Raw genomic sequence first — 24,085 nt, 5'->3', positions numbered from 1 at the left:
CATTTGAGTGGTTGCTTAGGTGTTTTTTATGTACAACCCAAGTTGAGGGAGCTGGGTGAGGGTCGGGACTTTTTAACCTGCTGCCTCAGCTCATGTCCTCATCCTGAACTATATACCCCAACCTACCTCCCACTCAATCTAAAGCCACCAATCTCCTATCTCCCACACCTGCAGCACAGTCTTCTAGCTTTTAACCCCAAAACATCCCTCGCCTATATCCTTATGCAGCACCTCACAATTCCAATTCACCTGTTCATTGTCTTCATTGCCAACACATTCACTGCTTAATCATCATCTTAAACCATCCACTATGTAACCCCTGTTCCAAACCATCCATTGGATAACGCATACAAAGTCCATCCATTGTCTTTGCATGATGTCAAGACCATCCACTGTCTAGCCAATTCACAGAAAACAAGCATTTACAATGCAATGGTTTTGCCTTTGTTAAAGTTAGAGCTATTGGCATTGCTCTTGACATTATTTTTATTTATGTTTTTTTTAACATAAATAAATGGCATTGTCATTTACAATGCCACTAGCTTTATCTCTCGCAAATGACACACACAAACACACACAGAGCCCCCCCACACACACCCACACAGAGCCCCCCACACACACAGCCACACAGAGCCCCCCACACACACACAGCCACACAAAGCTTTCCACACACACAGCCACACAAAGCTTTCCACACACACAGCCACACAAAGCTTCCCACACACACAGCCACACAGAGCCCTCCACACACACCCACACAGCACAAGCAGGCAACAGGGGCACACAGAGGCACAAGCAGGCAACAGGGGCACACGGAGGCACAAACAGGCAACCGGGGCACACGGAGGCACAAGCAGGCAACGGGGGCACACTTAAGGGTATGATAAAGCACCTTCAAGATATCCTTAGTGATACCAATATCATTCTGTATATTATAAATACCCCAGGGAGGTGAACAAAATCAAAAAACATGTGACATTGTGATAAGCTCATCTAGACATCATCCCTGCATTATTATGCATATACTAATCCAATTTTTAGCAGTGTATCTAATACTAAGCCCTACAGCTCTGATGAAGCTGCAGTGCAACGGCAGCCAAAGATTTAATTAAACATGTTGGCTGACCAGCAAAGATAAAGGAGTCGCCATCCCAAAGTGACTACTACACAAAGATGATACAAGCTGTCAAAATGTTCTTTTTACAAAGGAAAGGAGTCTCGTTGGTTAAAACAGCTTTGTAGGAACCTTGGAACTTTCCATTGCCTACGGACCTATAGAATCCTGAAATATGATAGTGGCATGCCAATTGTTTATTCTGTCTCCCGTTACGTGTTCGTGTTCTCAATGTGGTGTGCTCGCAGGCACGGCCCGTGCAGGGCGTTATACCGGGGCGGTGACGTCAGGCAGGGGAGGGTCAGGGTGGAGGGTTGTAAAATGTGGGATATGGACCATTACAGGTAAGTACAGGAAAAAAATAATTAAAACGAATTTTGTTGCCCACGCTGCATCGCCAAATGTGATGCAGCGTGGGCAACGAAATTCGTTTTATTTTAATTTTTCGGTACTTACCTCTAATGGTCCATATCCCGCATTTTACAACCCCCCCACCCTGACCCTCCCCTGCCTGACGTCACCGTCCCGGTATAACGCCCTGCACGGGCCGTGCCTGTGTGCTCGTTGCGCAGTTCTAATGAATGTACAAGTTTAAACTGCCCACCCTCTGCACTTTCCAGGACACCGCATTTTAATTAGTGTGATCTTTCTCGACTTTGTATTTTATGATGAAGATACTTAATGCCTACCAAGCAATTTAATATTTTATCTTTTTTAACTTTTTGGAAGTTTTTATATTTTCTCATGAGTATACAAACATTTTATATTGATAAATCGTAATGAATTTGTAATTGTTTCATATGTGCTTTTAAGGCCGAAGTAAAGTATCTTTTGAATTGACTTGATATGTTTATTATGTTACTGTATGGTATGATATGTTATGTTCCTATGTTATGTTACGCTATGTCATGTTATGGTATGATAAGTGTGTTATGTTGCGATACGATATGTTACGGTCTGTTACCTTCTTGTGTTATGTTGTCTTATGGTATGGATTGGCATGATATGTTTGTTATGCTACGGTACGTTACGGTATGTTATGTTCTATGTCATGTTATGCTATGTTAAGTTAGATGTACATAGCGCTGTAATACCATTTGCCTTACAATGTCCTGTCTTTAATCGCCTGCTGGGGACATCAGGCTGTTTGCTGTTCTTTCTTTGAGCCCCCATAAACCGCTCACGTCGCATTTGAAAGTGTGAAGTTTATATTGAACTGACCCTGCCTTGTGCCCCCACCCGGTGCCCCAAAGCCCGGTGGGTGGGTGCTCTCGCACCGTTGCCCTGCGCCCCGTGGATGCCGGGCCTTGGGAGTCCCGCGTGGCCGCGTTGCCGGGAGCCCGGGCAGCGCCCCCACCTGGGCTGTAAATCACCCACCTGTCCGTTGTGTTAGGCCTGTCAATCACTGCCCTGGAGTGTGCGTTCTGTGGGTCACAGGGCTCTCGGGGACCGGCCACTCGCCAGATGCCCTCAACTTCAACCCCAGGGGCATTGTATGCAGCTCGGACCCGTCTGCGCGGACAAAGGTGACCCTTTGTCCTCCGTGCACGAGGTGACCCGGCCGTGTGTGCTGTGCACACAGAGTGGGCAAGGAGTGCGTCACCTGCAGGCTGACCCCCCCCCCCCCCCCCCCCCCCCCCCCTCCCACACCAGGGGTGCCCCCATCGCGGAGGTAGGCGTTTCTCCCTCATTCCTCAGATGTTTTTTTTATTATAACTATTTTGTCTCAAACAGAACTATATTTTTACTCAATTTCTCCATAACACATAGCGATATTACCAAAAATGTGCTACACGAACAAACGGTATGTAAATGACATTATTACCGCTTCAGTTTGGGTACTTAAATTAAACTCCAGTGTAAATTTCGTCAACAGCCTGAACAAAATACCTGTAATTAAAATACCCTGTCCGAATCCTGTCACTGAAGGACTATCAACAGTTTGATTATGAAAATGTAGATTTGCTTAGGTTATTAATAATATTGTATGTGCGTGTTTCTATCTATACTTCTTTATATTTCAAGAGCTAACTATATATATATATATATATATATATATATATATATATATATATATATATATATGATGTATATACATTATATGTATTGTGAGTGTAATAGTTCGATTTTCTATGAGTGGATAGGCATGCGTTGTGTTTTCCTCGCAGTGACTATATATACAAGAGTAAAAGGGATGCCAGATTGCAAAATGCAAGAAAATCGGGATTTTTTGGTGGCGCTATGTTCACCCAAAACTTCAGGATATTTGTGTATATTTCAATAGAAAAACGATAAACGTGTTTTACGGTGTTGTATACCTCTAATTAAAACTTTCGATTGGGTTTTGTTTTCGTTCTCAACACATGGGCCGGCTGCAAAGTATTTCATTCATTCAATCTGCCCCGGCCCTACCGGCTAAACTGGGATATTCCGGTCAGATCCACACCTCGGCGACAAAGATCACACCTTGCACCTGAGTGCAGCTGCTACTCCGGTGCCCGTATGAACACTGCAACACATACCTGCCAGAGTCCAGCTCAACCTTTGACCCCGATATATAGATTCTTGAAATGAAGAGAAGTGCACCAGTGCCCAGACCCCCCCCCCCCCCCCCCCCTCCCCCTCTCCCTCCATCTGTAATCCATTCTTAGGTATTGTTTTACCTTCAGTATGTGTGACATCATCTGCGGCCAATAGTTGTTTTTTTCCCTGTGCCGCAGCTGAAACAGACATGTCTAATGCCTCAGTGGGGAATGTACCCACTGCTGGAACTTGTGTTTAACCTATGTTCACTTCCTCAGACCCCAGGAGCCCACTACTAGCCCTTCATCTTCCCGAGGTGAAGAAAGTGAGTGTCTCTGAGCTAGGTAACTTTACAATTATATAGCGCCAAGAATCCGCGAGTGACCGTGCGCTTTACATGTAGCATGTTATGTCATGTCAGACGGAGGTTACGCGGGAAAGATGAAGAAAAACACGTGTTTGTGAGAAGAGGCGCTTCGAGAAATTGTACAATGCTACCTACCCTAGTCACAGTGAGGGCGTAAGGGACGGTCGGTGTCCTTTTGAGATGGCGAACACGAAGGCGGCCTCTCCAGGATGTGATGAGATTGAGGGCTCTTCTTCAGACCTCCAGCATTTGTGTTTAACTCATGAGCGGGGAGTCCGCGGGTTCTTATGGGCATTAATTATTAACATAAAGGTGCTTTTTTTTATAATTCCATGTGTGGCTGTGCACCTGCAAATTATATATATATATATATATTATATATATATATATATATATATATATATACTGCTAAATGTTTCGCACTGTCGACAAACAATTCTTGTTCCACAATTATGACATTTTACAAGAAATTTACTAGACCCTCCTGTCGGGAAAACATGGGATTTTCGATTATCCTCCGAAAAGGCTCGCAATCTTGTGTGCGTTGGCTTATTGTAAAATTCCCAACCGACCCCGGGATTACCGTGTTTAAAATCCACGCCACCTTGTCTCGGAAACATTTAGAAATAACAAACCGTTCAGCAGCGACTGCTCCCCGGGGACTGCAGCCCAAGGCCCGTGTCTGCAGAGTGCTCCCGGACGGAGACGCACGGGTGTGGGAACAAGAAAACACGGGGATTCCGCGACCTCGAGCTTGCGCCGGGAGGCTTCAGAGCAGAGGCAAAACTGCGCTGTGCTGGCTGCACCTTTATGGGGCTGTCTCCGACTCCTGTAATGTCCATCTCACAACGGCTATTTGTTATTTGTGGTGACTTTGTCAATGCCCTAATTGTATGTACGTATGTGTGTTATGTTTGTATTAAATAAATATGTAATAAATATATATATATACACACACAAAAGTTATAGATACTTGTGGATCTACATATCTATCTCTGCGCGTATATAAATATATATATATATATATATAGACCGCCAGTGTTGGTATTGTGAATCTGTAGTATTGCTACTATTAAAAAATAATAAACATGAAATAAAAATTACCCATATTAAAATCATCAACAAAATGCAATTGTATTGCTAATGATGCTATTACTCTAGTAATAATATTGGTGAGCGTCGTGTCATTCTTACTATAGATATACTTTTGTTATTTTATATTTCATATGTTCGCATTTGACACGAATGTATGTAATCTACATATTCTATAGGTGAAGCCTAACTCTGTTTTCGCGTCTCTGACCAGTTCCGCTTCACAGCTCCTCGAGCCGGGCTCCTGATGATGCGTGGTCTGTTCCACTGTCCGCGTACGCGCGGGGGTGTTTGATCGTCACAGGGTCCGTGGAGTCCGGGCTTGAAGCCTCGTTTCTCTTCCCCAGGTTGGCAGCGGTCTTTGCACAGTCAGAGCCTTCAGAGACAGAGCCGAGGTGCCCACGGGTGTTCCCCGAGGCGTAAACCTCCGCTTCACATGCGTGGCTTCCACCCCTCATCTCGTGGACACGTGAATCACGGAGTAGATTCCACGTCCTTGTCCTGTCGTCACTCTCACGGGTAGATTCACATCTCCAGCCGGTGCTGCAGACACAGCGACGGCGTCAACGGGATGTGAACCCTCTTTGACGCGATTATCAAGCACGGACTGATTTATCTATAACCTCTGAGTGTAAATCGATATATTGAGGCCTTTGTTTTGCCGCAGTTGTGAGTGGGGCCAAGCATTGTCAGCAACAGGTTATTCTGCGTTATTTCAAAGGTTGTTGCGGGGATTGAGACAATAAGTGAGCTGCCCTGATGTGGCCAGTCCTTTCCCTGGTGATAATACTGGTGCAAACACTGCACATAGCAGCGCCGGTGAAAACAAAGCCCTTTATGCTGCGTTTGTTTTTGTAGTTTATTCACAACCAAGAGCACTTCAGGTACAAACGACGATAACACCGTGAATGATTCGGTTCCACAAAATAACAAATATAAAAACTAGACACGGAGAGCGAGGCAGCGGTAGGGGGGCGGGAACGGGAGCCGAGGCAGCGGTAGGGGGGTGGGAACTGGGCACAGGAAGGCGGGTGCCGGCTCAATGCCGGACCAGATTCGGGGGCGTTCCCGGCTTTTAGCTGACGTCGCGTGACGTAGCCAAAAGCCAAAAATTCTCGGGAACCCCCCCCCCCGAATCTAGTCCGGCATTGACGGACAGGCCCGTCTTCCAATGGCTAGCCTCCATTTATGGAGCTAGCCAATGAAAGACGGAGGCCGTTCCTGTCTCCCGTACATATCTCAATAGGTTTTCGCCTGCGCGAAAAAGAGGCACGGAGCGCATCTTTTCGCCAGGCAAAACCTAACAAGCCTTGCTACTATCCCAAAGCTCCATGTACCCCCCCTCGCGCCAAACCTTTTGCTGCTTAGGTCTGGTTCAAAACTATCCACTGCCTAACCACCACCCTAAACAATCTGCTGTTGAGTGACCGCTACAAAAAATCCAATATAAGTTACCACCAAACCATCCACTTGCATTGCCACCACTCACAAAGCGTCCACTGCCTGTCCACCATTCCAAACTATCCTTTTCATAAACACCAGGCCAAAACATGAAATGCTGGTCTTGATCCCAACAACCATGCACTAAGTAGTCGCCTTACTATGCATACACAGCTTTGCCACTATCCAGACCACCAACTGTCTAGCCCTCAACCTAAACCTTCATTGCCACCCACTGCCACCACCACCACTCCAAACCTTCCATTGCTTATCCCTCACCCCAAACTGCCCACTGCATAGTCCTCACTGCTAACCCCCCACTGCATATCTCTCATTTCAATTTACTCACTGGTTAACCACCACTCCAAACCATTCACTGTCAAACAACCACTTCAAACCTTGCACTTGCCTCGCCACTGTTCACAAGCACCCATTGCCTACCCACAGCCCTAATCTATATAATTGGATCAGGTAAGAGGAGACAAGGGAATATGAGAATGAAGGCAAGACTAGATGCGTTATAACACCAATCATACATATAGCTTCAATTACGTTACATTTGGGCTAAAAGGTAGGTTTTTCATGCTTTTTTTCTTTAAAATTCAAGTTCTATTGGAAATAAGTTGGTGATAAAAGGATACAAAACTCCATTTGTATAGTCCATTGTAAATAGCAGTTTACAAATTGTATGGTCAGACTGCACTGTTCCATCTCTCTGGTCTGACCTAAAGTTGATTTGTTGATTGGTCATCTCAGATAACGTCTTAGGCAAAGTATTACGTGATTCTGCTACTCAAACACTCAACGTCCTAGAGATGCCCTAATTATTTTTTTCTTCTAAAGATTTCACAATTTTAAAAAAAAATCTTGATAAAGGTGGTCATGACTGCAATAAGGCCACAAACCCAAAACAGCTACTCCACGACCACCACCCCTGACCGCCACGACCACCGGCCTCCACCACTGACCTCCACGAACACCACCACTGATCATCCTCTGCCTGATCTGCCCTACCACTCTTTATCCATTGTGTGTCCACAATCCCAAACCATTCAGTATCTGTTTCTCAATTCGATGCCTAACCACTTCCTCAAGCTTCTCCCGGCCCAGTCACCTGCTGAACGATACACTGTCCCGCAAAATCCCACATTATCCATTGTCTAGCCTGGTCTGCCCCATAAAATTCAAAACCACCCATTACCTAAAAGCCACCCCATCCCATCGTCTTCATAAACACCACCTCTAACTATTCTCCTAACCTATTCTGTTCCTCATGACTCAAACTTATTAACCGCATAGCTGCCAATTGCCCACTGCTTAGCTACTATCCCAAGCTTTTCCCTGTCACGCCACCATCGCCACTGAGTAGCCACTACCCTGAAAGATCCACTGTGTGAGCTTCCTCTCTAAGGGCCCGATGTAGGTAAATCTAATTTACCACTTCTAAAATACCGAATCATACCGATTCGGTATTTAAGAAGTGGTAAATTAGAGGGGGGGAAATGTAGGTAATTCTGATTCGGTAAATACTGAATCTGTAAGATTCGGTGTTTACCGATTCTGTAAATACTGAATCGGTATCCCCCATTGATTCCTATGGGCCTTGAAGCCCATAGGAATCAATGTGGAATACCGAATCGGTATTTACCGATTCGGTAATTACCTATTCTTGCAAGGGTGCAGGGGGTGTCACTTTGACACCCTCTAGCACCCCAATTACAGGCTTGTGTGCCATATGGCACACATACATGCCCTAAGGGCATGTCTGTGTGTCACATGGCACAGGTGTGCATGCACAGATGTGCATGCACACCTGGATTCGGTATTTTACCACCCAGTTGGATTGGGTGGTAAAATACTGACTCCTGAAGGCCTGTGGCACTCTTCAGAGTGCCACCTACATCTCTATTTACCGATTCTGTACATTTACCGATTCGGTATTTTACCGAATCGGTAAATGTACAGAATCGGTAAAATTACCGAATCTGTACTTATGTAGCCCACTACATAAGAAAACCGTAATACCGGTCGGAAACGGCCGAATTTGGCCGTTTCCGACCGGCATTAGGGCTCTGACATCGGGCCCTATATGATCTACTATCTGGCTACTTTCCTAAACATCTTACTGTCCACCCCCCTTTCCCTAACCATCCACTACCCCAACCCATCCGCTTCCAGTCCTACACCTCCTGATCCAGCATATTTCATAGCCTGCACCCCCTTAAATTCTCCACTTTTTAGACTCTCCTGTCAATACTGCTGCCTAGCCACCACCATCGCATCCGCTGTCTAATCAACACCTACACATCCACTGTTTGTCCACAAACAGTACGTCTTCTGCCTAGCTACCAACTCTCATCTGAGCCTTCATCCCTACATCCATACTTCTAGGTGCTGTCCAAAATCATGTTCTGCCTAGCTACCACTCCAGATCATTTATTGACTTGATCCACCTCCTTGGACTATTCACTACTTAGCCACCACCAAGACCATCCAGTGCTTGTCTGCTATCCCGAGCCATAGGTTGACCAGCCACAACCACCAACACACCCACTGCTAAAGCTGATAATGGCACATTAACTTCCTAACCACCATATCAGTCCATATACATACAAGCTTGCAGCTACACATCTCACATTGTTCACTTTCTAGACACAATTCTGCTATCCGCTCACTGTTCATAATTCAAAACAGTTCACCGGCCAAGCCACCACACCCAAATATACTCTTACCAACTCACCATCCCAAACCATTCACTGCCTATTCACCACCTCAAACCACCCAGTGCCTAGCCACTACCCCAAACCATCCAGTGGTTTGGCCACTCCTTCATACCATCTACTGCTCAGCCACCACCCTAGACAAACCACCCTGGCAAACCCTACCCCCCCCCTCCGACCTCTCCCCTGAGCATTCCTTACTTGATCACCACTCCAAAGATTCACTAATCGACTCACCACCTTTAAACCAGCTACTGGCTAGCCGCCATCCTAAACCTTCCACTGGCTAACCATCATTCCAAACCAACTACTGAATAGCCACTATTCCAAAGAATCCACTGGGAAGCCACCACCCCAGACCATTCTCTGCATTGCCGCCCCCAGACTAGTCACTACCTAGCCTCTACTAGACCATTCAAAGTCGAACCACCGCCCCAGAAGATTCACTGCGTAGCCAGCCCAGATCACCCCCTGCCTAGCCACCAACCCAGATCATCCCCTGGCTAGATACCAACCCAGATCATCCCCTGCTTAGCCACTGTTAGACCTGGCACCTTGGTGTGGGTCTCCCTTCCATTTTTGCTGTTGCCTCATGGGTTTTTGCTGGTGTTAGATGCTTTGAGTACGTGGCCACTGGTGTCAAGTGCTACAGTGCAAGTGCTCCCTATTGTAAATTGATGTATGGAACAGTGATTCCATGATTGGCTGATTTGGTTTACTGGTCAGACCCTAGTACAGTGCACTCAGTGTGCCAGGGCTTGTAAACCAAATGCTGCTAGTGGGCTAGCAGCACTGGTTGTGCCACCCATAGCAGCAGCCTGTAAACGTGTGTCTCAGGTCTGCCATTGCAGAGCCTGTGTGCAGTCTGGTACTGCCATGTTAACTGGTCACGTGCACCCACTTGCCAGTCCCCAAACCTTCCCTTTTCTTCATATCAGACATCCCTAAGGTAGGCCCAAGGGCAGGGTGCATTGTAAGTATGCGGTAGGACAAGCCCTGCTGTGTGTGGCATGTCCTAATAGTGAATTACAGCCATTATCGTTTTTCACTATTGCAAGGCTACCTTTCCCCATAGGCCAGAATGGACAGTTAGATTACTACATCTTATGATCCTAACTGACTCAGGGAACTAGGTAGAAATTGGAGTTTAGTATGCCTGAACTCAGAATGATAAAATACATATTTTGATGAAGTTGGTTTTTAACATTCAGTGTTTGAAAATGCCACTTTTAGAAAGTATTTATTTTCTTGTCTAACTATCCAAGCCTGCCTCTGCTAGGTTGAGTATTCCTTGTCTGGAGTTTGAGTGACAGGTGCTGGGGGATTCCAGGAGACAGGGTGGGTCAGCCTAGTGGTGAATAGAGAGATCTGCATCTAGATGGGAGGGTTGCGTTGCACATGGGACCTGAATAGGACTGTGCCTTCCCGCCACAATGCTGGCTCCACCTCCTTTGGTGCGTCGGATGTCTCTGCCCTGCACTGTGAAAGGACAGAAGGAGTCATATCAACAGAGTGCTCCAGGACTGACCAGAACTAGTTTGGACTAGGCAAAGGCCTCTTTGCCTTCAGAGAACAAAGAGAAAAGTAGTATAAATATTGGGACCCAAACCCAGGAACTTTACATCACTTTGAAGAAACCTTTGCTGAGGAGAGGAACCGGAAGAAATTGAGGAGAGACTATACCTAAGCTGAAGTGCTGCTTGGGATATTGGCCTGCACTGGTTGCCTGTCTGCCAAAGGAAGGAAAAATTACCTTTGTGTGCTTTATTCAACTTGTGAAGGATCTCCAAGGGCTTGAGAGAAGAGCTTGCCTCCTGCTGAAGTCCCAGGGACAACAGACTTCAACCACCAGCTCCCCAAGAACTCTTTGGCAGTGCTTGCAGCTGTTTTGGGCATTCTGAGAGACTGTGTGTCGCAAGAAGCTGGAAGCGAGACTCGCGAAGAAGCGTGTCGCCGTCGTATTACTAAACAAGGGTGTTGCTGCTGTAGCTGTCACATTGCACCGCATCACAAGAAACGTCTCGCAACATCGGAGTGTGTCGCAGCCGCTGCCGTCGCATCACTGAGCAAGGGTGTAGCTGTCGCATTGCACAGCAGAAGCGCCTTCCATCCACGCAGAAGTGTGCCGCCGTTGCAGCTACTGTCGTCGCATCACTGAACAAGGGTGTCACCGCTGCAGTTGTAGCATCGAGCGGAAGCGTCTCGCATCGTCGGAGAAGAGTTTGGCCGCCAAAGCCGATGTTGTCGCATCACGGAATAAGGGTGTCACCGCTGCAGCTGTCACGTTAAGACATCTCGCAACATCGGAGGAGCGTGCCGCATCAAGAAGATGACGCCATCTTTGTTTCTTTGCATTGGATCTTCAACGCATCATCGCCTTTGCGTGTAAGGAACTACCGCATCACCATCTCTGCAACACTTTCGTTGTGGAAGCGTTACGCATCTTAAGGTACATTGACTCAAAGTGTCGCATTTTAAAATCTAAAGAGAACTAAGCTAAATCTACCATTTTAAATATAGTATTGTGGATTTTTGTCGTTTGTGGTCTTGTGTTAAATCTATATAAAGAATACTTATTTTTAATATACAACTTATGTTGTGTCCATCTGTAGTGTTGTCACTTGATTACTGTATGTGTTCACAAATGCTTTACACTCTGCCTCTGAGATAAGCCTGTCTACTCGTGCCAAGCTACCACTGGTTGAGCAGGGGTTATTTTAAGAGTGTACCCCCTTACCCTGACTAGAGGCAAGGGTCCCTATTTGTCACAAGTACCTACCTGTGCCAACTAGAGACCCCCAAATTTAACAGCCACCACCCCAGACCATCCCCTGCTTAGTCATCACCCCAAACAATCCCCTGTTTAGCCACCACCCCAGACCATCCACTGCTTAGCCATCACCCCAGACCATCCACTGCTAAGCCACCACCCTAGACCAACCCCTGCTTAGCCATGACCCCAGACCATCCCCTGCTTAGCCATGTCCCCAGACCATCCCCTGCTTAGCCATGTCCCCAGACCATCCCCTGCTTAGCCATGTCCCCAGACCATTTCCTGCTTAGCCGCCACCTCAGACCATCTGCTGCCTGGCCGCCACCCCAACCCATCCGCTGCCTTGCCGCCACCCCAGACCATCCGTTGTTTAGCCGCCGACCCAGACCATCCGTTGAATGTCCGCCACCCCAGACCATCTCCTGGCTAGTCGCCACCCCAGACCATCCGCTGCCTAACCGCCACCCTAGACAATCCACTGCCTAGCCGCCACCCCAGACCATTCCCTGCTTAGCCGCCACCCCAGACCATCCCCTGCTTAGCCGCCACCCCAGACCATCCCCTGCTTAGCCGCTACCCCAGACCATCCCCTGCTTAGCCGCCACCCCAGACCATCCCCTGCTTAGCCGCCACCCCAGACCATCCCCTGCTTAGCCGCTACCCCAGACCATCCCCTGCTTAGCCACCACCCCAGACCATTCCCTGCTTAGCCGCCACCCCAGACCATCCCCTGCTTAGCCGCCACCCCAGACCATCCCCTGCTTAGCCGCTGTCCCAAACCATCCACGGCTTAGCTGCCACCCCAGACCATTCCCCGCTTAGCCGCCGCACCAGACCATCCACTGCCTAGTCACCATTCTAAACCATCCACTGTCTAGCCACAACAATGGCAAGCTCCCATTCATCGTATTCATTTTCTAGCAACTCTTCCAGAATGTTTAGTCCCTTGTCCTAATTTCCCCCACCCCCCAGTGGGTTTGGGGTTTGGTGAGAGCAGCGCGCTGCAGGCTCTAGACCTGGTAATGTCTACTAGGGCATTCAAACCTGCAGTCACGCCATCACACTTGCCCTAGGAGCAGCGGCGTTCCTCAGCTGCTGGGGCTGTTAGGGTATTGATTATCACGACGGATCGAACACCACATGTACTATCCCCGGCCATGGGCAGAGACCGCAGCTAGAGGAGTCTGCTAATGACCTTTGACTATTCGGTGACAGCCCACGTGATCTCAAACCCGAGAATGTGTTCCTGACTTCAGTCGGATAATAGTAAGCCAAGGCCATATGAAACAGGGAGTCAAATCCAGGCTCTTGCTCTGGAGCTTTTTGCCCTTGTTGAGAAATTCTTACAGCAAATGTATCTCGTGGCCCGAGCCAGAGCTGCAGGGCTCTTGTATACACAAGGCACTTATTGGTGACTTCTTGAAGATCCAGACACCGCTGCCATCCAGACACGCCCATGTTAAACCAAACTGATTATCCTCAATATGCTATTGGTCCAAATTAATTTCAAATATAAGCTTGTGGGTGGTGTTACTTTTTTTGGACAAATCTCCCGGTTAAAATACAATGATATAATGTTCTCATGACAGTCAGATGATTGTCAGACTTACAGATTATCTTCTAGTTACAAAGAAATGGGAATATGGGAGGGTGTGACTTTTTCAATGACTGATGTGATGACTGCAGGCAACTCCTGAAAACGAATGTGTTTTTAATCTAATTCCCATTCATGACACAATAGTGTGCTTGGGGCGGGCGTGCATACTCACTGTATGTTTATCCAGACATCTTGGCACCCTCATTATATTCTTCTATTCCCCATACAGATTAACTCTAGCTTTGAAAGCTCACCGTACCAAACTTTTGACTCTTGACTTTCTGTTTGCAGGCCGCCCTCCCGAAGGCCACCATCTTGGACCTGTCCTGTAACAACCTGACGTCTCTTCCGGTAAGAGGGGTGCCCTTGGTGTAGAATGGCATGAAACTGGCTGTAGTACAGGTGTGGTGAGTGGCTAGGGATCCTGGAGGGAAAACGGGAGATTGGAGGATATTATAAGGGGGCCTGGGATGGGCTCTGAATGTAATACCCTTGCTGATAGGAGGGGGGACCGAAGGAAAAGCAGGGGTAGGGTTAGCGGAAAGGATCCCAGACAGTTTGTGGGTGAGAGCTGGCAGTAGAGATTGAATGGATTGCTGAGGTAGGATGTGGAATCTGGAATAAGTTGGGGAACATAGGATCGTGTCCTGATATCAGGCAAGAGGAGACGATGGAATAGGAGGAGGGAGGAGAGGCTGGAGGCCTCCTAACATCAATCATATGTGTAGCTCCAGTTAGATTGAGTTTAGGCTAAAACCTAGGTTCTTTCTTGTTCCGTAAAATCCAAGTTGTACCAGAAATAGATTGGTGGTAGAAGCATACAATATTCATTTTTTGTGGTCAATTTTAGATGTCTGTTTACAAATCGTATTCACAGAGTGCACGATTCCATCTATCTGGTTTGACCTAAAGCTGACTTGTTGATTGGTCATCTCAGAGAACATCTCGGGCAAAGTATGAGGTGAATCCGCTACTCGAACAATTTTTCCGTACAAATACTTTCATTCTACTGTTTTTTTATGGTATACCTAAGGATTTCCTTATTTAGAAAACTATTGATAAAATAAAGGAGGTCACGACTGCAAAAGGGGAGCCCTGGACAAATGTATTGTTTCTTCCTTTTTGTGATGGATCGTGTGCCCCTCCTTCCAGTCCCCTCCTCTCTTCTTACTCAACTTGAGCCCACATACATGTACGCCCGTCGACGCTCCGTTGGATAAAGAGTGTGCACTCCTGTTCACCTCCTTGGTAGCGGAATTCCTCGACACCTCCTCCTGACACGGGTACCTGCCTTTCCCTCTCGGAGATGGACGGGGTGCGCTTCAGCCCTTAGAACCCAGTCATTACAAGCCCATCGCATGCCTTTCAGTCCTTGCTGAAATACTCCAAAAACTGTCCATCAAATACTAGAATCTTTCAACCATTACACTCCATCACAAATCAATCAGATTTTCCAGCTGACCAAAACTGCCTTTGTTTGTAATAATGCCGTCGGTTGGGGGGAGACAGGCCCCAATGGACCTCTTGGTATGGTTTCGCATGATCAGATTCTTTTTAACAAACTAGCACCGAGTAAAAGTGTGTTTGTATCAGAAAGTTGAACTCTAGACTGTGGCAATACCTCGGGGGCACCCGTTCCTCAGTTTTCTCTAACCTCTACCTTGCTGCATTGTTTGTGGAGATAGTCAAGGCCAGTGTCTATTCTTCCTTCTGTGACAGTCAAATGTACGTGAATCACTGCCGAGTCCTGGGAAAAACCAGGAAGTGCCTGGCCTGGTCTGCCTGTATATAGAATCCAACTGGCTTCAGAGGGAACGCTCTGAGACTACAATTAGAAGGTGTCTGTGTAGTGTTTGGTAACCTAGAAGGTGTCTGTATAGCGCGTGGTTACCTAGAAGGTTTCTGTATAGGGCGTGGTTACCTAGAAGGTGTCTGTATAGTGCGTGGTTACCTAGAAGGTATCTGTATAGGACGTGATTACCTAGAACAGTGGTTCCCAAACCTTTGGCTCCTGAGGACCCCCATTGAGTCACCACTGGAAGCCGGGGACCCACAAGAAATTTGTATGATTTTAAATTTCAAACATTAAAACAGTAATTCGAAAACAATAAACATGTGTGCACTCAAAACAAATACTCTAATTACTAAGAGTTTCAGTATTTTATAGTGAAAGAATTTGCAAAAAACAAGAAGGTTGGTGCTGCATTTCCGTGACTAACTTTTAAATGGTTTGTTTTATTTTGCAGTACAAGGCTCCTGCCAGGGCAAGACTAGAAACCTAAAGCAGCCCTGGCAAATGTTTTCAGACCAGTCCCCATACAGTGCACACCAAGTGCAGTGAGTGAGCCTGACCACTATAAAGGGGGCTTTGGGAGGCTCTCCCCCCAAGAAAGTTTAGGAAACAATTGTGCATTCTACAACAAATTTATCATTATACATTTAATTGTATCAGCTTTTAAAGAATAGTAAATGATGACCTTACTATGCACCAGAATATGACCATGTTTGTTGGGGTTCTTCAATGATTCCCTTATTATCATCCTCCAACAGTGCCTCTCATCTCTCCACAGCCCCTCTTTCACATGTATTTAATTTGTTTTATAGCATCTCTCATACCATTGCAGGATGTCAGAGCACTTTACATTGCACACATATAGGGGCAGATTTACAAGCCCCTTGCGCCACAGGTATGTCATAAAAAGTGACGCACCTGTGGCGCATTTTAGTGCCCCCTATTTCCAAGGACAGGAAAAGCCACCCTGTGTGACTTTTCCTGGTCTTGTAAATATGGCCCATTTGCACACAGCACTTTGCGTGAAAGGGGCGTTCCATGGATGTTGCTGTGGGTGTTCCCACCAAAAGAGGTGCACATGGCGCTACTCACTTAACCTGGAATGTTTTCCCTTGATCCTTTGCGGACCCGGGAGTCCGCGCGATTGAGACGCGGCGTTTTCGATTAACAAGGAGACCTTTTGAAGCACCGTACCCCCGACCCCTTAAGGCGGAGGCACGCGAGGTGTATACACAGACGCCTGAGCCCCCCTCCAAGTGGGGTGAGAGCCAGGCAGTGGAAAGAGCAAGCAGGACACTGGCAAATGTAAATAAATTTGTGTACACGTCGGGAATAATTCACCTTCCTCTGTACTCTGATGAGAGAGAGACTATGGTCCTGATGAGAACTCCCAAATAACGCGAGTTCGAAATGCGTAGACTGTTTAGACTGTTTAAAAGCCCAAAACAGGGGAAGGTTACACAAATTGGAACTTAACAATTGTTGATGGCTTTGTTGTGAATAATTTTATTCCAGCACTCATTTAAATTTCATATTTTGTGTTGTTTGTAATAGTATGAGAGAGGGATGATTGATGGCTTGAATGACGATTTTTGAACTGTATATTTGAAATGTATTTCTGTTATTGTAAATAGGAATGTTGTGATTCTTTTTTGTTGTGTACATAAGGTCTTAACAAATGCAAATTTGGAAAATTAAAATACCAAATAAAAGAGTATTAAAGAAAACATTGATAATAAAAACACAAAACATAGCTTTTCATTCGGATGTTTTAAAAAAACATTCGAGGTTAAGTGAGTAGCGGCACGTGCACCTCTGTTTGTTCATTACTAGCATGTGGCAAGCTGTGCTGTTGGGAGCCCAGACCCAGTGGTGGTTGTTCTGTGGGTGTTTCCATGCAACACCCATGAAACCAGACACATTTCCTGATTTACTAGAAATCGTAAATCTGGAAATGTCTGTATGCTACTCCACACCAGTGGCGGCACAAGTAGAAATGTATTTATTTCTCCTCGTTTTTTCCCTCTTTTTAGGAGTGTTGTATTCTGCAGCACGCATAGAAAAAGGAAATCACCTCTGGTGATTGTTTATGTGCCGGGACACCTTCCTGTACATAGACAATAATCAGTCAAATAATGACGTTTTGCAAGTTCTATGTGTGCTAATGCAGCACACTTAGAAGTTGGGAAACGCCATTTCTAATTGTTTATGTGCAGGAAGGGAACCCTTCCTGCATACAAACAATCTTCCCACGACGCAGGCATCCTTGTACCATGGTGCAAGGGTGCCTGTGCAGGCGCATGGCAGCAGTTAGTGCACCAGCACAGGGGGAAGCACAGAGATGCAACATGTTGTAAATAGGTCATATCCCTGTGCTTTGAAAGTGACTCAGTGCGGCGCAGCCAAATGGCTTGCGGCACACACTGAGTCACTTTCTTTGTAAATCTGCCCCATATAGACAATGATTCATACTTTCAAATCAGTGTATAGAAAATGTTACATAAGGCAAATGTGACTACAAGGTGTAGGATTCACATGTCATTCATGCTGGTAAGCATTTTTAAAGAGTGCTTTGTCTGGTGCAGCACAAACTCAGGATTCAGAACATAACACAGTGGTTAGCATTGACTTTAATAATAAAGATGTATTTCCACCCAAATAAACCTTTTTAGCAGCATCAGCATAATGAAAGACTTAGAAAAAACATATGTTTCTAACTTGTATCATGCAGTTTGCAAGCACCTCTATGATGACAGTTAATAGGTCACTGTGCTAGATTACGATTGTCACTTATGAACTGCACAGCAACAAAAGAATCTCTGTGACAAAAGCAGTAACCCACTAACCCATGCACATAAAACACTGTTTTTAAAAAAAAAATGGTACATGTTCTTTGCAGTAGGCATATTAACCCTCTGTGCTACATTAGGATAAGTCAAAGCTGCCACTGGACAAAACTCTCATCTCTCTCCAGCAGGTATATTAATCACTGACGTTATCTTGACACTTTTATTGTTGCTGGAAAACTGCTAATTCTACAAGGAACTTTGTTGTGCTTTTAAAATTGCTGCCTGAGGACCCCTTGGGAATGTGTCACGGACCCCTGGGGGTCCGCGGACACATGACCTAGAAGGTGTCTGTGTAGCGCGTCGTTAACTCGAAGGTGTCTGTATAGTGCCTGGTTACCTAGATGGTGACCTCGACCTAGCCCAAGGGCGAGTCACTCCTTGCCGCTTGCTCCTCCTGATCGCGCACGCCCCTGCTGCTGCCTCCTGCAGGGTTCGTGCCCCCTACAGGGTTTGTGCCCCCTAAGCCCCGCCAGCGCTCTGCTTGTAGTTGTACATTGTTTGACATTGTTTTATTCAGCCTGTAATTTAGCCTACTGTTGTTCCTCTGCCTTTTACGTTTTTTCCTTTCTGTAACTTTATTTTTGGAACGGCCGCCCCCCCCCCTCCACCCCACCTCCTCTTGCCTTCTGTGACCAGGTTTCTCCTGCGGCTTCCCAGTGGCCATGCCCCTTCGCCGCCCCGCTCCCGCCCGCGCCTCCTCCCCCGCCTCATATGGAGACCTCCGCCCGAAGGTGCGCCTAAGGCAAGCCTGTCTGCGCCCGTCCGCGCCCAGACCACGCCCAGCGCCAGAACCCCTGGACCCCGAAGCCACCACAAGACCAGACTGCACTACGACTCCAGTGCCCTCCAAGCACTCAACACCTGACGTGACCACTCCTGCTACCGGGCCACCCCGAAGCACACCCAAGGGCCCTTCACCTGCCGGAACTGCAGCTTCACCAGCATCCGGACCGCTAAACCATCAACAACAGAACCCAACCACCTCCGATGCATCCTCCTCAACACCCGATCCGCCCACAAGCACGCCATCAAACTCTTTAACCTCCTAGACTCAACCACCCCGGACGTCGCCATCCTGACAGAGACCTGGCTGAACGCCACCTTGGCACCAGACATCGCCATAGCCATCTCTGAGGGCTACAATATCTCCCACAGAGACCGCACCAACGGAGTGGGAGGGGGACTCGCCATCATCCACAAGGAACCCCTCAATCTCGACCAACACCGAAGACAACCTCACCACCGCCGAGCACATGCACTTCCAGATCCACACCGACCCAAACACCACCCTCAGAGGAACACTCGTCTACAGACCACCCGGACCCGACCACATTTCAGCGACGCCATCGCCGACCTCATCAGCACCCACGCCCTCGCCTCCATGGACTACATCCTCCTCAGGGACCTGAACTTTCACCTCGAACAACAACGACGCCAACTCCACCGCCCTGATCGACAACCTCGTCAACCTCGGACTCAAACAGCTTGTGACGACACCCACCCAAACCGCAGGATATACACTGGACCTCATCTTCTCCGCAAGTCCCCACGTCTCCTTCAACCACACCACCAAACCTCACTGGACCGACCACAGATGCGTCCACTTCATCTTCAGGAAACCCACCACACACCACCGCACCCAACAATTGCCACGCCGCTGCTGGGGCAAAGCCACCAAGGACCAACTGACAACCACCCTCGCCCTGATACCACCCGCCGACCCCGCCGCCACCAACCTCAAACAGTGGATCAACGACTGCGCCGACACCCTTGCCCCACTCAAGACCTCCGCAACCAATCACACCAACAAGAAAGCCGCGTGGTTCACCGAAGACCTCCGGACCTCCAAGCACACCTGTCGGAAGCTGGAGAAGAAATGGCTCCGCGGCCGTTCACCAGGCAGCTACGCAGCCCACAAGAACGCCACGCGCAAATACCACCAACTCATCAGGACCGCCAAGAGGATCACCTTCAAGGACCGCCTAGACAACAACGCACACAACTCCTAAGAGCTCTTCAGCATCGTGAAAGAACTCTCCAACCCTAGCTCCAACACCAACGACATCCCACCTTCACAGGACCTATGCGACTCACTGGCCACCTTCTTTCACAGCAAGATAACAGACATCCACAACAGCTTCAACTCCGACACCCCCACATCCACCGTCGAGACAACCACCCCTGCGACCTCCACCCGAATCATTCGCCTGACCACCTGAACCAACGTCCGGGACGAAGACACCATCAAGACCATGAACTCCATCCACTCCGGATCCCCATCTGACCCATGCCCTCACCACGTTTTCAATGAAGCCAGCGCAGCCATCGCAACCCATCTCCGAAAAACAATCAACTCCTCCTTCGAGACAGCAACCATCCCGGAGAGCTGGAAGCATGCCGAGATCAACGTCCTACTGAAGAAACCCAAGGCGGACCCCAAGGACCTCAAGAACTTCCGGCCCATCTCCCTGCTCCCCTTCCCGGCGTAGTTCACAGGGAAGATTGTCAACAGACAGCTGACCCGCTACCTCGAAGACAACATCCTGGACCCATCCCATTCCAGCTTCCGCAGCAACGAGACCTCCCTCATTGCCGCCACCGACGATATCAGGATCTTGATGGACAAAGAAGAAACAGCCGCCCTCATCCTTCTGGACCTATCAGCAGCCTTGAATGAATGAATTAGGATTTGTAGAGCGGAACTAAACCCGTAGGCATCAAGGCGCTAGAAGATGGTACAACTGTTTGAGAAGGAGGTGGGCAGATCACAGGTAGGCTTCTCTGAAGAGTCAGGTCTTGAGTGCTTTGCGGAAAAGGGCGTTATGGCAAGCCCCTTGAGGTCATCGGGGAGCGTGTTCCACAGTTTGGGTGCGAGTGAACGGAAGGCCCCTCCACCCCATCTGGCCTTGAAGACTTGGGGGACAGTCAGGAGATTTTTATTGGCAGAACGAGTAGCCCTGCCGGGGACATAAGGGGACACGAGGGAACGAATGTCTTCTGGCCCAGTCCCATTTAGGGCGTGATGCGTAAGGCAGAAGGCCTTGAAATGAATCCTGGCCTGAATGGGGAGTCAGTGCAAGTTCCTCCTGATGGCAGAGCCTGACGCACGCTTCGGGGCATCTACGACAAAGGGGGCCGCTGCATTTTGCACAATCTGAAGGCGTTGGACCAAGCCGTTGTTAATACATAGATATAGTGCATTGCAGTAGTCCAGCTGGGAGGCTATAAGAACCACCGCGACCTGTTTCCGTGCTTCTAGGGGGAGATGATGGGTGATTTTTCTTAAAATTCTTAGGGCACCACAGCAGGTAGAAACTGTCCTGCTAACCTGTTTATCAAGGGTAGGGTGGTGTCCAGATGGTGTCCTTCGACACGGTCTGCCACTGCACCCTAACAGAGCGCCTCCATGACGCTGGAATCCAAGAGAAGGCCCTGGCTTGGACCACATCCTACCTCTCAGGCAGAACCCAAAGCGTCCGTCCCCCACCTTTTCGCTCCAAGACCACCTAGATCATCTGCGGCGTCCCACAGGGATCCTCCCTCAGCCAGACGCTGTTCAACATCTACATGGCACCACTCACCCGCGTCGCATGACAACATAACCTCAACATCATCTCCTATGCCAACGACACCCAGCTGATCATATCCCTCACCGAAGACCCTCACACCGCCAAAGCCAACCTCCACAGAGTAATGAAGACGTCGCCGAATGGATGGAGCACATCAGACTGCAGTTGTATTCAGACAAGACGGAGGTCCTCATCCCCGGCTCACCCCCTCAGCCTGGGACCACTCCTGGTGCCCAACATCGCTAGGAACACCCCTAGAACCCTCAGACTACGCACGCAACCTGGGGATCATCCTAGACTCCGCCCTCTCCATGACCAAGCAAGTCAACGCATTCTCCGCGTCCTGCTTCAACACCCTCTGAATGCTCCGCAGAATCTTCAACTGGATCCCCTCCGACACTAGAAAGACCGTCACCCATGCCCTCGTCACCAGCAGACTGGACTACGGGAACACCCGCTACGCAGGAACAACAACCAAGCTCCTGAAGCGGCTACAACGCATCCAGAACGCCATGGCACGACTGATCCTCGACATACCACGACGCAGCCACATCACATCACACCCCACCTGAGAGACCTGCACTTGCTCCCCGTCGACAAGAGGATCACCTTCAAACTCCTCATCCACGCACATAAGGCCCTCCACAACGCCGGACCAGTATACCTCAACGACCGACTCACCTTCCACACCCCACCTGCAACCTCCGCTCTGCCAACCTCGCCCTCGCCACAGTTCCTCGCATCGGGAAAACCACCACCGCCGGCGGCAGATCCTTCTCCTACCTCGCCGCCAAGAGCTGGAACACTCTCCGTACCAACCTACGACAGACCCAGGACCTGCTGGCCTTCAGGAGACTTCTCAAGACCTGGCTCTTCGATCAGTAGCAGCCCCCTCCCCCCCAGCGCCTTGAGACCCTCACGGGTATGTAGCGCGCTTTACAAATGTATTTTGTTGTTGTTATAGTGTGTGGTTACTTAAAAGGTGTGTGTATGGCGGGCGGTTACCTCGAAGGTGTCTGTATAGTGCATGGTTACCTAGAAGGTGTCTGTATAGAAGATGTCTGTATAGTGGGTGGTTACCTCGAAGGTGTCTGTATAGTGCGTGGTTACCTAGAAGGTGTGTGTATACCGCGTGGTTACCTAGAAGGTGCATGCATAGCGCGTGGTTACCTAGAAGGTCTCTATACAGAGAGCGTCTGTATAGGGCATGGTTACCTAGAAGGTGTCTGTATAGTGCGTGGTTACCTAGAAGGTATCTGTATAGCGCATGGTTACCTCAAAGGTGTGTGTATAGTATGGCGGGTTGTTACCTAGAAGGTGTCTGTCCTTCTACATTATTTTTAAGGATTAGAAATAACATGCACTAGGCCAGAGAGCACTTATTTTGAGAGACGGTGGTCCCTGAATAAGCAAAGAGTAGAGCGGGAATCAATATAGCCCCAATCGGTACTATATTTAGTAGGCCGGAGAGCAGCGTTCGTTTGACTACAGCCAGATGTCCAGTGCTTTCCGAGAAGGTAGTAATCAATCACATGTCCTAAGAAGCGATGGCAGGGAATTCCAAAGCATGGATACCACCGCAGACCAGGCACGACACAGGTCGTGGCCCAGCAAAGCCTAGCGTTTGTGAGAAGAGCGACGTTAAGAGTGGAACAAAAGTAGTTTCCACCAGATTAAAAGTTTTTCCCTATACCAGCTGCAGTACTAACATTTCGAGACTTAATACAGTGTCTTAGACACAGGGTTCCCATCAACCCCCCTTTGTAGGGTCTAGTTGGCACAGAATACTGCTGGGAGGGGTGTGTGAGCTTGCAAAAAAGATTATGTATCTGTGGGACGCATGCTGCTTCCTGGTTCTTGTGATTATATTCAAAATCTGCTGCCTGCTCAAGAAGTGTGTTTCTAATGTGGCCTTCAGTGGCTGCAGAACGCGTTCCCACCCTAGCATCCGACTTGCACTCGGAGTGTATAGAGCACTAAGGATACCCTGCCCTTTTCTTCTGTCCTCGCCCCCGGGGCCGGGAATGTCAGACTCCTCCAGTCTGTGGGGCGTTTTAAACCCATATTTAAAACCTGGTTATTTTATCTGTACAGATGCCCGTCTCCCCTTTTCGCTGTTGTCAATCTTGGCATGCAGGTTGATTGGTGAGCAGCTCTTTACCACTCGTAGATGATATTGGTTTAAATCGTAAAACCAAAGCTTAACAGTAGAATTTGAAACAAAAAAATGTTAGAATAATTTTAAATTT

The 24,085-nt window shown here is 48.2% G+C and overlaps 1 protein-coding gene across 3 annotated transcripts in view; it reads left to right on the top strand.

Annotated features, from left to right (window-relative positions):
- The window catches only part of LRRC59 (leucine rich repeat containing 59), a 149,765-nt gene that overhangs the window by 96,422 nt on the left and 29,258 nt on the right, over nucleotides 1-24,085 (top strand). For all 3 annotated transcript variants that reach the window (XM_086930819.1, XM_086930820.1, XM_086930822.1), the window contains exon 3: nucleotides 13,918-13,977. In XM_086930819.1, coding sequence (XP_086786945.1) covers nucleotides 13,918-13,977 — 60 coding nt within the window. The remainder of the gene's footprint in view (nucleotides 1-13,917; nucleotides 13,978-24,085) is intronic.

The sequence above is a fragment of the Lissotriton vulgaris genome, chromosome 7 (assembly GCF_964263255.1).
Source record: "Lissotriton vulgaris chromosome 7, aLisVul1.2, whole genome shotgun sequence".
NCBI classification, from domain to species: Eukaryota; Metazoa; Chordata; class Amphibia; order Caudata; family Salamandridae; genus Lissotriton; species Lissotriton vulgaris.
The sequence above is the reverse complement of the archived record's forward strand: the minus strand, read 5'-3'. Positions and strand labels throughout refer to the sequence as shown.